The sequence below is a fragment of the Gymnoscopelus braueri genome, assembly GCF_963280865.1.
Source record: "Gymnoscopelus braueri genome assembly, chromosome: 23".
Taxonomy (NCBI): Eukaryota; Metazoa; Chordata; class Actinopteri; order Myctophiformes; family Myctophidae; genus Gymnoscopelus; species Gymnoscopelus braueri.
Window position 1 is genome coordinate 10,773,383 of NC_137625.1, and position 14,522 is coordinate 10,787,904.

General features: G+C 39.4%; 1 protein-coding gene across 1 annotated transcript; it reads left to right on the forward strand.

Annotated features, from left to right (window-relative positions):
• The first annotated feature begins 1,458 nt into the window (after positions 1–1,458).
• Positions 1,459–14,308, forward strand: LOC308079250 (cAMP-dependent protein kinase type II-beta regulatory subunit-like). Its single transcript, XM_080420625.1, has 12 exons — positions 1,459–2,039; positions 2,103–2,165; positions 3,626–3,661; positions 4,385–4,434; positions 4,863–4,946; positions 5,338–5,444; positions 7,693–7,849; positions 8,869–8,970; positions 9,498–9,572; positions 10,591–10,659; positions 11,294–11,423; positions 12,167–14,308. The coding sequence occupies exons 1-12, from the start codon at positions 1,853–1,855 to the stop codon at positions 12,304–12,306; spliced, it is 1,200 nt and encodes a 399-aa protein (XP_080276751.1). The 5' UTR covers positions 1,459–1,852; the 3' UTR covers positions 12,307–14,308.
• The last annotated feature ends 214 nt before the right edge of the window (positions 14,309–14,522 follow it).

Consider the following 14,522-nt stretch of genomic DNA (forward strand, 5'->3'; position numbering starts at 1 on the left):
TGAATTAATAATTGTAGTTATACATTTTATATTGTATTTGTTAAATTATATAACTGCCACCTATCTCCCAGTTGGGGAGGGTCTCAAATCCACAGCAGACATCAGTCATCAAATCTTTTCTTTTTATGACATTCTCACAATAATTTTAAGACAAAATGTGTTAGAAACATTCAAATATATGTCTCCTTTGAGAAATCACTTTCATATGAATCATACCAGAGAGCAAATATTATACAATAACTGAAACGTATTGTGTTTTTATATATGTCACTGAATCAGTCAATAAAAACAATGTGTCATCAGAAATGAGGCATACGAACATTTCCTTTCCTCTTACACAAGTGAGACATAACCACATGCAGCTTGTAGGCCTATGTTCACTTTTAACCACTTAAGTCCTATTTTGGCTATTCGAAAAAATCCAATCTTCTACGCTTGTAGATCTGCTATTTTCTTTTTCTCTTTCTTTACTTGGAAAAAATGTCAATTTAAAAAAAATGTCACACTCAGTGTGAAGTAAGCGTGCCTCACACCCTGGTGTTGCAACTACTGCTAATTAATAATCAGGCAGGCTTCTGCTGTGTCACCCTTTCTCCCTCTCTCTTAAGCCAATTGTTTGGGAAAAATGTAATAAAATGTTCCTATCACATAACATTTTTGCAGCCCCCCTATTACAGTAGTAACCTAACTCTGGGGACCCCGAGGGTCCTGGACTCCATGTTGAAGACACATGGGGATTGATGACATCACTGGAGCTGTCACTCTTCAGCAATATGCCAATGGTCAATGATATTTTGCATCAACATGGCCAATAAAATGTTAAGTCATAAAAGCAATATATATTTTGCATCCAAGTTCAGATGTAGGCTATCTGATAATATGGAATCTCAAAATGTTGAAATACAATTGAGTCAAAAATACGTTTTTTAATCGTTTGTTGTAAAAGAAAAGTAGAAATGTAGTTATTAACTTGGGTCAATCATGCATGGACAGATCAGATCTCTTCCTGTGATTCTGTTTCTGTGCAAGCCCTGTCGTTGCGCGACGGTCAACCTCTCTAGATGGTTGGTTTCCATGGATACTGGGCGTTACATTGGAATCGGTAACCTATCGATTTATGTGACTCCAGATGTTGCTGTTTCCCCCCTCTCCTTTTGATGAGAAAATGCAGTTTTATTGCATTTTAGGTCACATCATGTCACCGTTGGCGTTTTCCACAAGTGCCATCACGGTCACATCACATGCGGTGTCTTTTTTTTTATCATCACTACAATTGACAATAAATGCATTAAGATAACAATCATATTAAGTTCACCAAAGATGTATTTTATCTCCATCGTCGAGAGCGAATTTCCAGAACGGCGACATCTACGGTCATGGAATTCGATAGGTCACCCGTTACAGCACAACCCCGACGTCACACGCACAGTTTTGTACGAGGCATTGGCATATATTGACGCTGCTGTAGCCTACGCTCTGCGTTGTCATTTCACTCTTTTCATAAGCCGTCTCTTTGCCGTGTGTAATTGATATGGAAATAACCTGGATTGTGACTTTTTGGCTTTTTAAAACGGGCATGATGCCGTTCCCCTCGTAGACATGATGGCTCCCCTTGAAGCATCCTTGGAGTGAACTGTCAATCGTTTCGCAGCTATAGCTCGCTAGCAACACGCCTGCTAACGACCACATCCAAAGAGCCAACCATCAGTTGGCCTTTTTTTTCTCTTTTTTTTTTTGCCTTTTTTTTTTGTGTATAGGCATTTATTATTTTCATTTCTTCCGCTCTCTTCCTTAAAAAAAAGAGAAGAAAATAAAAACTGGACATTGTTTTATTACCGACGGTCTTCCAAACATGGACATCCGGGTCCCAGATGGACTGAAAGACATGCTGAGAGACTTCACCGTGGCGGTTTTGAGGAGCCAGCCAGCAGATCTGACACTCTTTGCCGTGGAGTATTTCAGCCAGAAGATAGAGAGCAGACATAGAGGAGGAGAGGAGGACTTCCCCCATCATGACTCCTCCTGTCAGCTGCGGCTGGGTGGGGGTGGAGGTGGAGGCTGGGGTGGGGGTGGTGGGGGTGTTGGGGGGGTTGGGGGTGCAGGCTGGGCTGTCAACTTCGTTGTGCAGTCGGCGAGCGACTCAGAGGAGGACGAAGAGTTCGTGGGTACGCATACCGAATAATTTGGTTTTGGAGCGTTGGATAGAATCCCAATCCCAGGGGTACATTCTAGTAAACCTGATTTTGTATCAAATCGTATTTTACCTTTAGCTGCCTGCCCCTGAAAGCTATGGATCCAAAGGGGTGTGTGTGTGTGTGTGTGTGTGTGTGTGTGTGTGTGTGTATATATATATATATATATATATATATATATATATATATATATATATATATATATATATATATATATACACATACATACACAAAACCTTTATTTATATTGTATTTATTTAAAGGTAGGGTAAGTGATTTGCTTTGGTTAAAATAAGTGATTATTAGCTCTATATTCTGATAGTACTCATTGCTATAGAGTGTTTGTTCAGTATTAGGAGTCTCCTTGTCTCTCCAGCTCTTTATTAAACAGAAAATGCATTTTCGTTTCAGTTTCAGTTTCATTTCCAATTTTATCCAACCAGGACAGAGAACTCAATCAGGATACAGATTAAACAAGTGAAATTGGAAGTGATGACACTAAGAAATGAGCAGACACAATTGGAACTGGAACACTATGCAAATTAAGCTTAAAAATGGGTACTTTCTCCTGATTGATTGATCTCCAGATTTTGACACCTACCGAAAAATGTATTTTCTGTTTATTAAATAGCTGGAGAGACAGGGAGACATCTGTTACTGAAAAAACACTCTATAGCAATGATTACTATCAGAATATAGTATTAACCTTTTAACAAAATACTTTTGTTTTAACCAAAAAATATCACTTACCCTACCTTTAACATTCTTCAATTATGCCGGGAAGTGAGACAGGGGAGGGGACCTTAAGTAAAACCTGTTTATGCCTGATTAAATTATGTTTTTGTAGAAATCTGATAGTTGACAACGATCTTGGACACAACTTTTACAAAAAAACATTTTTTTAAACTAACATTGATATTAATAGTACATTCTTACACCTATGTTATCAATACACATGGTTATTTTTTTTATGCTTTTAACAAAAACATTTAAACAATGTTTGAAGTTATGATCACTGATACAAGGGTGTTTTCTGGCAGAGTGCAAGTTTAGATGTAAATAAAAGGAAACCAGCCACCTATAGCTAGAGTTGCCCAAAAGCTTAAGTAAGGCATACATTACTTACTACTTATGTGTACAAGCATAATCATTTACGTAAATTAGGCTAATATACTAATGACTTTATAATAAGTGGCCCCCAAAAGCCCCTGGCAATGCCAACTGGCAATTCATTATCTCTGCTAGCTAATTAAAAGAGCTAATAATGGCAACATTTGTGGTTTCGAATTTATGACTGAGTATGTAGCTGTATTAAATCCAGCCGATGGACAGAATTGAACAACAGAATGAACCACAGAAGTGAAGAATTGTGTTGGTTAATACTTCCACTGTAAAATGCTTATTGTAAATGGCTCTCCCTTTCATCTCAACAGCTCCAGTAATCAACAGATTCACAAGAAGGGCCTCAGGTAAAACTCAGTTACTTTTGGTTCATTATAGGTTTGCTTTGATTTATGGTTGATTCATTGATTGAATACTTAATTAACAAGATTGTTAACAGTACAGGTAGTACAGTCAATGGTTATGCTAAAGGATGAACACAAAAAGCCCCTGAAGGCTTGTTTCCATTGTGGTCCATTGTACTCAATGAATCAGTAATAGCCTACATATAATACATACAATACAATACAAAACATATTGGAATAAAACTCAGTAGAATCATAAGGTATATTTACAGGAAAGGAGGGTGGGGGCAGGGGCAAAGGATTCTACTATCAAGGTGTTCAAGGAGAACTATGTCCACTCACATTTTAAGGACAGGAATTCTTTTCGGTTAGTTTTGCGTTTGGGTAGGAAGTCTGCAGTCAAGAAGCTTTATGTATTTTGGTGGCAGTATAGTAATACATTCTTTACCCATGTTTGAGACGGATTTTGGGGGAACGAGATCAGATGATCTCCTTCTGGTGTCATGCCCATGGGCATCACTCAATCTATAGAAGTAGTTTGACAGGTATCTGGGCAGGTTGCAACAGGAATGACCATATCACACTGTCATAGGGCTTATTGTATTGGTGATGATGCTTGAAGTCAGATAAGTCAAATCATTTAACCTTAGATGAATCCTTTCCACAGTTTTCATTCAGGTTCCTTTTCTGCTTATTGTGAATGACTTGTACTGTTTCTCTGTGCAGTGTGTGCTGAGAGCTACGACCCTGATGAGGATGATGACAGAGAAACCAAAGTAAGACACTCTGCACTTCTGCATCCTCTAACTCAGTGGTCCTCAAACCTTTTCATTTCAAGGCCCCCCATAACTATGAGAGTTACAGACCTGCAAGAGTCCATTTGAAACCTCAAGGAACCCTGATCCACTTTGAGAACCACTGCTCTAACTCATCAACATCAGGATTAGAGCAGAAGGAAGGAACCAGAACCATGAGAAATGTTTTAAAATGTTCTATTTGGTTAGCCTGAGCGCCTTGACAGCAAAAACAATTTGCTACACTACTACTTCCCCTGTGAGAATTCAGCGGTAACAGGGCTGTGACCCATTAAGTCACAAGTCTAACTATTATGTAAACAGCAATGAATAATGATGTTACTCAATTAACAATAACACCTTAGTTTGTACAAAAAAACACTCTTTTTCTCTCTCTTTCATCTTTTAAGGTTGTTCACCCTAAGTCAGATGATCAGAGGCAGAGACTACAGGAAGCATGTAAACACATTCTGCTCTTCAAAAACCTGGAGAGGGTAAGTGGACAGCCACATCAAACTGGTTAGACTGGAAGAGGCCAAACAAAAGTAGAATTGCTGTTGGGCAGAAACCTTGTATCTCTATATTTTATATATAGTTTGTTTCTTTTGCCATAAATGATTTAATGCCCTATTTTAAACTGTGTGTGGGTCAAAGTGGAGAAAATAGACAATCTACAGGCTTGCATTGTGAACTTAGTAGACTTAACTTAAGTGGTGAAATCTGTCTGGATTTGATGAAAAGTATTAACAAGAACTAGATAATAACATTGGATCCTTTGGATTATGGTTCTTTTTTCCCCACTTCCTGAAAAGTAACTGTTTTGGACATACAGTAGAAGGTTTTCGCCCGACAGCAGCAAAGTAAAACAATTCAACTTGTTTCCAGGATCAGATGGCCGAGGTTTTGGATGCCATGTTTGAGAAATCAGTTGTAACCGGAGAGTACATCATCGACATGGATGACGACGGGGACAACTTCTACGTCATTGAAAGGTAGAGATTCACTGCCACACATCTCAGGACAGGAAACACCTGTCCATATTGGTCCTGGCAAGCTGCAAGTGTATATACTGTATTTGTCACAAGGTATACGGTAATGCTTTTGCAGTATAGAGGATAGGATACTAGCAATCATGGAAATGGTTATCAGGCAATTTTATTACGTTAGCACGGGCAACTTGCCTCACAGCTAGAAGGTCCTGGGTTCGATTCCAGCTGGGGATGCTGTGGGCACTGGGGGCGTGTTCTCCTCTATTAGGAGCAGTGAGCACTATCAATAGAGGGCCCAGGTGCAGTTGTTAAGTGACTTGCTCAGGGAAAATCATGAAAATGTAGAAGAAAAAAAAAGTTAGCACGGGTAGCATACAGAGCAATGTTTTATTTTCACATTTTCACCTTGCTCTGATGAAGGCCATGCACCGAAACGCATCAGTCGTCAGACTAAAAGAAAATGGTTTAACTGAGAACAAGTCTTGCAACTTTTATTTTGGAGTGCCGCTTTCTTCTTTCCACCTTGCTGGAAATGTTTTCACTTGAGTATGTTCTGTTAAGCACCTACGGCCAAAAAGGCAAACAGAGGATACACACCTGCTCCAGTTTTAGAGCAATGTACTGTGTGTGTTTTGGCGTAACGCAGAAAGACAATATGTTGCTCTGTATGTTGCCTGTGCCAACTTTTAATATTTCCATACCAAAATACTTTATCGTACATTGAAACCAACAGTAATATAGTTATAAAACAAAACAAAGAACATTTTGGCATTTAGCGGATGCTCTTATCCAGAGCAAGTTACAAGTGTGAGATGAGATCAGAGTAAATAGCATGAACCCTAGTCAAATAAACAGGGTATCAATTTAGTGCTTCAAAGAAACTAGGATAACCAGGTAATCATCAAACCTAGCATCTGTCGGGTGCTCGGGTGGTGCAGGGGTACCTGTTACGTTGTTTTGAAAGGTGCTTTATAAATAAAAACAATAAATAAATGCACTGTCTACCACTGCAGAGACTAGGGATTCGAATCCACGGGGTGAATCTGTGAGTCTTCAGACTGCAGCAAAAAAACAGAAGTGAGTCTGCAGTTCTAAATGTGAGGGGGAGTTTATTCCACAGCTTGGGAGCCAGGAGGGAGAAGAATCTTATGGCAAGTTGCCCAGACTAATGTGGCAGCAACGTTTAGGTACAATCCAGCAGCCAATGCAGCATCTACGTATATTATGTCTATGATGTGGACCATGTTCACGCGAGCGCAGGCACACACACACACACACACACACACACACACACACACACACACACACACACACACACACACGCACGCACACGCACACTCGCGCACACACACACACAGCTGCCGGAGCTGACTGGGTTGAGAGGCCGGCCGTCTGGGAATCAGAGGGTCGCTGGTTCACCCCCGGTCCGCCCAGTCAAAATGTCCCTGAGCAAGTCACTTAACAACTGCACCTGGGCCCTCTATTGATAGTGCTCACTGCTCCTAATAGTTAGGATGGGTTAAATGCAACAAATTTCATGTATGTGCAAAGGTACAATGACAGAAAATACCCCAACAACTTGACTGCAGTGTTTTGATATTAAGTTGACTCACCTTAAGCCTAACACAAACTGACTTAGCCTAACCATAACTATACGACAGTACCAGTGTCTAAACTAAATCTATTAATTAAACCACACCAAACTCATGCCTAAACATATTCTATTACTTACGTATTCTATACTTACTTACTTATAGCAACACGTAGGGTGACATTGGCAAGACAGATGGGCGAGCAGGTCTATATAATAAATGGCTTCTGACATTGTTTTCAAGAGGCCGTAGTAGTGGCAGCTTATTTAAACTCAGGATAAAAATAAAAAGTTATCTACATTCTCACTGGTATGTTCCACACATATTTCACAATAATCATTCCACATATGTTGTGTGACCACGTATCTAAATACTATTTTTATTTGTGACTGTCTGTTCCCTACATTCCCATCAGATAATGCAAATGTAGTGATTGCACAGGAAATTATGCAAAGAGCAGGTGGCGAACGGCAGCAATTCATTAATTCCTAACATAAAGTGGTTGAGAGAAAGAAGATGAGCTCAAAAGCATTCTATTCCTACTAGCTTGTTAGTTGTTTGCTAACTGAAATGGAGCCCCCTCCCCCTCCTCCCCCCACAACCTTTATTTTTGATTTGAGTTCATTGTGTGTGTATGACTGGGCTTCCCTGTGTTTCAGTGGTACATATGACATTTTGAAGAGAGAGGAGAATGGAGACGAGAGAGTGGTTGGGTGCTACGATAACAAAGGCAGCTTTGGGGAGCTGGCCCTGATGTACAATACTCCTAGGGCAGCCACAATTATCGCTACCTCCCCTGGAGCACTCTGGTGTCTGGTAAGTTCCTCACCAACAAGCTTAGGGACAATAGAATTGGAATCGCCTTCAGCCACACAACTAATATGAAACAAAATGAATGGCAGTATGATTTGGGTGTTTAGGCTCACTTCCTGCAACATGCACTATAAAGCTCTGTGAGCGATGATGGTGAACTTATCCCAGGGGGAATCTAGAATCAGAGCGCCTACAGGTGGATGCTGGGGTGGAGATGGGAGTGATGAATTGTTAGGGATGCACGACGATACACTGACTGCTAATATATTATTAACAATTAATTTATACACCATTTTATACCATTTATTAGTGGTGATTTGACAGGTTATGTACAATGAACTTACACTGTGTGCACTGCACACTGCAACTGCCTGCTTCGTGTTTGCGCTCCAGCCCATAGGGGGCACCTTTTGGCCGGTGGAGACACATGAGCAAAGTGACAATGTAGTACTGTGTCATCCATTCTGATATCCCTCAATGTGAGCTGAGCCTTGGCTTGGGCAAACCATGCAGCAACAGCCTGTTGGCTCTGGGATAATCCAAGAGCAATCACCATGTAGTGTTTACAGAAACAAATATAAACTGAAACGGCATTATTGATCAAGAGTAAGCCACAGACCAGTTTCCTCACAACAACACGGGCACATCCAATATGTGGTATCTTCAAAAGAGATTGCATGCAATCTTAAAGGGGAAGTAACCTATACATAAGTGCTAACAATTTTGTTGGCCTATGTTAATTCTGTTTTTCATTTACTGTATGAGTTTACCCACTACAAGTTTGTCTATTTTTGATCGATAAAATTCTTGAGATAGACTAATCAATGAATAAATCGTGATAAATCATGAATCCCTATCATAGATCCAGTTCTTTATTTTTATCTCTTTTACTGTATGCACTCTTGTTCTATTTGGGGGCCAGCTTTGGGTATGTCAGGGCTTGAAAACTCGGCCTGCCAGTTATCATTTAGTTCAACTGTGAAGCTGGCCATGTCTCCATCTTTCCTCTGTGTGCTGTGCAGGACAGAGGCACCTTCAGGAGGATCATATTGAAGACTAATGCCAAGAAGAGGAGGATGTATGAGTCATTCATCGAGTCGCTCCCATTACTCAAATCATTGGAGGTGAAATTTCATTCTGGACAACATTTATGTGGAATCTGGTTTTATTTGGTTTACAGTTTACAGTTTTACTGGGGAGTGTAACCGTTCATAGTGCTGTAGATAATGTAAAGGTTATTGTAATGTATAAATAGTTGGAAATATAAAGTAAGTCATGTTGTATGCATTCCATGTAATGTGCTGTATACTGGGGGCTGTATACACGTGATGTCAGTTTTGACTAAGCAATATTGTCTATTGTCCTTTTAATTTATGTTCTACTACCGGCTTTGTGAGCGAGACGACCACATTTCTCCTAAATGAATCCAGTTTTAACTAATCTTTGCTGAACCAATAGACGAGGTGGCATACCCGTTTCCGGTTCCTGTTCAGTTACCCATACATGACTCTTTCCGGTTTAAATCTGCTGCTGCGACAATCGAGTGACGCTATGGGAAACTGAACCAGAAATGGAAACGGCTATGCCACGCTTGGGGGGAACCGAGAATACAATTATGCACAGAGCTTAGCTTCTAATTTTCCCTTCACAGCCCTCTGAGAGGATGAGAGTGGCAGATGTGCTGGTCTCCAAAACATTCAGCGATGGAGAACGCATCATAACTCAGGTACTGCGCTTTGTTCCAGACTCCTCCCTGGTTTCAGCTCTGACGAGGATCGCAGAGTGCCGATTGGATATCTGAGGGAATATTGGCCCTGCTGGGCCGTCCACACCTAGCCATGTACTGTAACTTAACTATAACTATAAAAGATGTAGTTTTAAAAATCATTCTAACTCAAATGCATGACAACATCCTGATCCACACACTACAACTATAATTTCACTCCCCATCTCTCTCCCCATTTCCTGTCAGACATTATAATTGCCCTCTATAACAAAAATTTAAAATGAAAAATATTTTATTTATTTTATAAATAGTTCATCTTTTACTCAAGAGGGACAATGCCCGTAGCAAGTTGATGATGTAATCTGTCCGTGTGTGGTCCAGTCCTATGGAATGCATGTGCAAATAAAAATGTATTTAGAATATTGTTTTGATGCTCCTATTAACCTTAGGAAGTATTACGTCGTTTTTTTTATTAAAGCATGCCAATAACATTCCTTAGGGCTAGACCACACATGGACAAATGACATCATCAACTTGCGACAGGCAGTGTCCCCCTTGAGTAAAAGATGAACTATTTATAAAATAAATACAATTTTTGTCTTGTTCTAAAGGGCAACTAGAACGTATTAAGGCATATTTGGCTCATTATCCAGGGATCCTTTTAACAACACTTTGACATTATACTCAACTCAACTCAAACTTTATTTATAAAACAAATATTACAACGACCAAAAAAGTGCTGAACAGGTTAAAACAAAGAAACAAGACTGAAAAAGACAAAGAAAACCTCTAGTGAACACAGAGCAATCTCCTATCAGACAGGGAACATCTACTTTAGCTGTGCTAATCAATGCTCTGTGTGTGTGTGTGTGTGTGTGTGTGTGTGTGTGTGTGTGTGTGTGTGTGTGTGTGTGTGTGTGTGTGTGTGTGTGTGTGTGTGTGTGTGTGTGTGTGTGTGTGTGTGTGTGTGTGTGTGTGTGTGTGTGTGTGTGTGTGTGTGTGTGGGGGGTCACTACAGGGAGATAAACCTGACTGTTTCTACATTGTGGAGGCTGGTCAGGTCAGAATCACCATGAACAGGAACAAGGTACCCTGGCCTATATTTATTCAATCAGTCACTCAGTCGGCATTTATTTATGTAGCATACACTGTACAATATCATTCACAAAGTGCAATACAAGTTTGTTGCACGGAAAAGACCTACTACAAGTTAATGATGTTTATCAATTGAACCCATTAAGACCTGAGGCTGATTCTAAAAATGCCTTCTAGTTCTAACTCAGTAGTTCTCAAACTTTTTCGTGCCAAGGTTTGTGTAAAAAAAAAAAAACACTTCAAGCGCTGTGAGCTTGTATATCTGCTATTTTTGAGTGTTCTAAACCAACGTTCTAAATCCTAAGAGTTTTCTGAAAAACTTATGAAAGTCTAAAATGACACAGATGCTTTCCCGGTTTTAATGGGTTAACCACTTAAGCCCTGTATATACTTTGTCATACAACGAGGAGCGAAACTAGCCAATATACACAACGCGTATACATTTTTGGTTTTGAATTTTGTTGAATTCTTTAGAAAATGTTTACATTTTCTGCCTACAGTATAATGACATGGCCAAAACAGGGACACCAGGTTGAAAGCACTTAAAGGGAGGTTACTGTATAACAATTAGATTTCACTATAATTAATATAGTGGCTGTGGTTATGAATGTGTCTTCAACATCCAGGCGAATGAGCCAGTTAAGGACGTGGAGATCAGTGTGTGCACCAGAGGGGACTACTTTGGAGAGCTGGCTCTGGTCACTAATAAACCCAGGGCTGCGTCAGCGTACACCGTGGGAAATGTCAAGTGTCTAGGTTCGTTACCACTCCATTCTGTTTTTTTGTTTGGATAATGTCTTTCTTAAGCTTACTCGTGAAAATCCTGATACATCCTGGATATCTCTAAAGCATTAATATGGAGTTTTGCAACTAAAATCTGGTCTTCAGATTAGCACTCAACCTGTTTGACGCAGGGCACGCAACTCAGACGCCAATCAGAGCCTCAGTAAATGAATGAGGAAGTATACAGGGACATTGAGTGAAACGAAACAAGCGCAAAAGCCACAGTTCGTCCTATCAACGAGGAAGTGACTGGCTTGTTGTTATTGTCAGCATGTGTTTGGTTTGCATACTCTTCGATTACCCACTGGAGGATCAAAAGTATGAGGGCATTTACTTTTATTGAGCAGAGAATTATCTCTGTTACAGAGATTGAACAGATTTCTTTATTTAAACAACACCAAGTGGACTTTACTTTAACTCTGAGTGTACAAATGTAACAGTCAAAGTCATACAGTAGTTACCACATGGCATGAATAGAAACAAATATCATTTTATGAAATTTCACAAAGGATTTACAGTTAGCATTTCAGCATTCTGTGTTCAAAATGAAAGGCTACATAATACATGCAAACCATAATACACATATACGCGTTTAAAATTACTTACTTAAATTACGAACTAATTATTGTGACCTGAGCCAGTGGGTTTATAAAAATGGTGTTAAAATTATTAATTTTTGTAATCCACACTAAAGCGTGATTCCCCTCTGTCTCTAGTACTGGATGTGCAGGCATTTGAGCGACTGCTGGGGCCATGCATGGACATCATGAAAAGGAACATCATGCACTACGAAGAGCAGCTAGCCCGACTGTTCAGCAACACCGACTACAAAGATACAGAAAGCCCTGCGCTGTGAGAAACACATTGTGCTCTTTGTAGCGACAGGTAGACTCGTAGCCAATCGCCAAGCAAACCCTCCTTCTATGGCGCTACTTACTTGACACATCACTTTTCAGTCAGTAAAGGGAAGTTCAAACTCCCAAGCTCAGTATGATTCACAAGCAAATGTGAATCAGTAGTAATAGGGAGGATAATAGTAGAGATTAAACTACTACTAAATGAGCATCGACCTGCTTGTATCTGTTGCAGTTTTCAATTATTTTGTATAAGTCCTAGCCTTATATGTTCTTATGATCCAAATGGCACATTGTTATTATAAAGATGCACTTTTCTTTTCACATTTGTCTCATGGAGGAAACTGCTGATCCTAATGGTGCCATTGCTCATCCAAGTTTTCCTGAGAGAAGGAAAAGGCCAAAACAAAATGTTTTCCAGTATTCTTCGTAGCCTATTTATTGTATTATGCTTAAAGCTCATGAGATGAGATTTCCTCATCTCATAAATGTTAATACACTTTTTTTGTTTTAGGCTGAACAGTTTAACCTGAATTAATGTGAAGATCTCAATATAAAAAAGAAACTAAACTAAGAAAGCCACAAAAACCAAGGGCAGACCATTCTGTGCGTTCCATTAAACTAGAATTTAAGTACAGTATGCCCATTGTTTGTGGTTGCCAATCTTTCTTTCTTTTTTCCCCCTCTTTTCATTTAAAGATGTAAATAAATGCATATTTACATATCGTACTTGAGGTCTGTCCTAGTGCACCAGGTTAGACGTTCATCATAGATTTTATAATAAAGTTTATGTATGAGAGTACAGTACAGTGGTCAACTGTTTTGTTTATTTTTAATATGGTTCTGTTGTACCATGTGGTGCTCAGTAGCAAAAATGAAAAAAAATTTAAATGAAAAAAAAACTAACTGCAGTATACACACTGAATGAACAGTTGTTATTTATCACTTGATAGGCATTGCATTATAAGTTGTGGATGTTTGTTTACTGTCGCGCTGATAAGCTATATTTGAGAAGATGTAATTTTATACATAATGTTTTTGTTTTGTTTTGACAGCCCAGTTTGGCCTGTCTCTAACTGCTAGCCTGTGAGGGAGCGACCTGTCCCACAGGGGCTGAATGGAGCCTGATTTACTTTGTCTTACGACAGTGTCGAGCGAGTATATATTAACCACTTAAACCCTCTATTCTTACTTTTCTTAGTCAAATGGACCCGAGTTACAACTGTACTTGGACCGCTTTTTAGCGTCCACACACCAAATCTCTTCTCCAAAAATAGCCGATCTACAAGCTCACAACGTGCTGCAACGCGACACGTTGAGAGCTTGTGGATCGGCTATTTTTGGCCAATGTTCCCCCCAGAATAGGCATGCCGGGGTTCAAGTGGTTAAGCATGACTGCCACTGCTTCCACAAAGATGACCTAACTGGTCTAAGTAACAGTGTTTGCTTCATCACAGAGTATGACTGTCTTGCTCGCCAAAAACCTTTCATTTTCGAGGAGCAACATACAGTCATACGATTGAGTTCAAATTAGCCGTAACCTTTGGACATATTTTGTATATTGCTGCTAAACTTTTAATTCTCAAATGTTTATGTCTTAATATTTCTGCTCCGTTCATTGCGTGTATTGTACTGCCTCTTCGTTTTGAAACAGATGTTCCAATCCTCATGAATCGGTACTTGTCACTGCATTTGTCAGAAGTTAAAACTCTAATGCAAGTTAGTAGAAGGGTTTTCTATTTGTCTACCTCTGCACACATGTAATACCTATTCCAACAACAGGTGCATATACATGTACTGTATGTACGTATACCATATTCAATAAGAGTATTATTGTGTACTTGTATAGCCTTATTTTTGTTGTTTGATGTGCTGGCAATCTGTTTTTCCATCCAGCAGTACTTTCACACTCATCTGCAAGTATTTCTGGTGTTTATGCCTTTGTAATGTTATTGAACTTACAATATTGCAGATTATTCTCCGTTTTTTAAATGTTATTTTCACTACCACTGCAATAAAGTTAGTTTTTCTATGACAAAACACACCATCTCAAGCTACTCAAAAATTGCCATTAACAATGTCTGCATATAGCCAATGAAATGGTTCAGTTATGCCATAGAGCCAATATAATACCATTTTAAAAATGTCTACTATCCAGCATCATAACCCACCAATGGTGGAAAAGTACAAAAGTGTTCAAAAGTGATCAAAATGTACT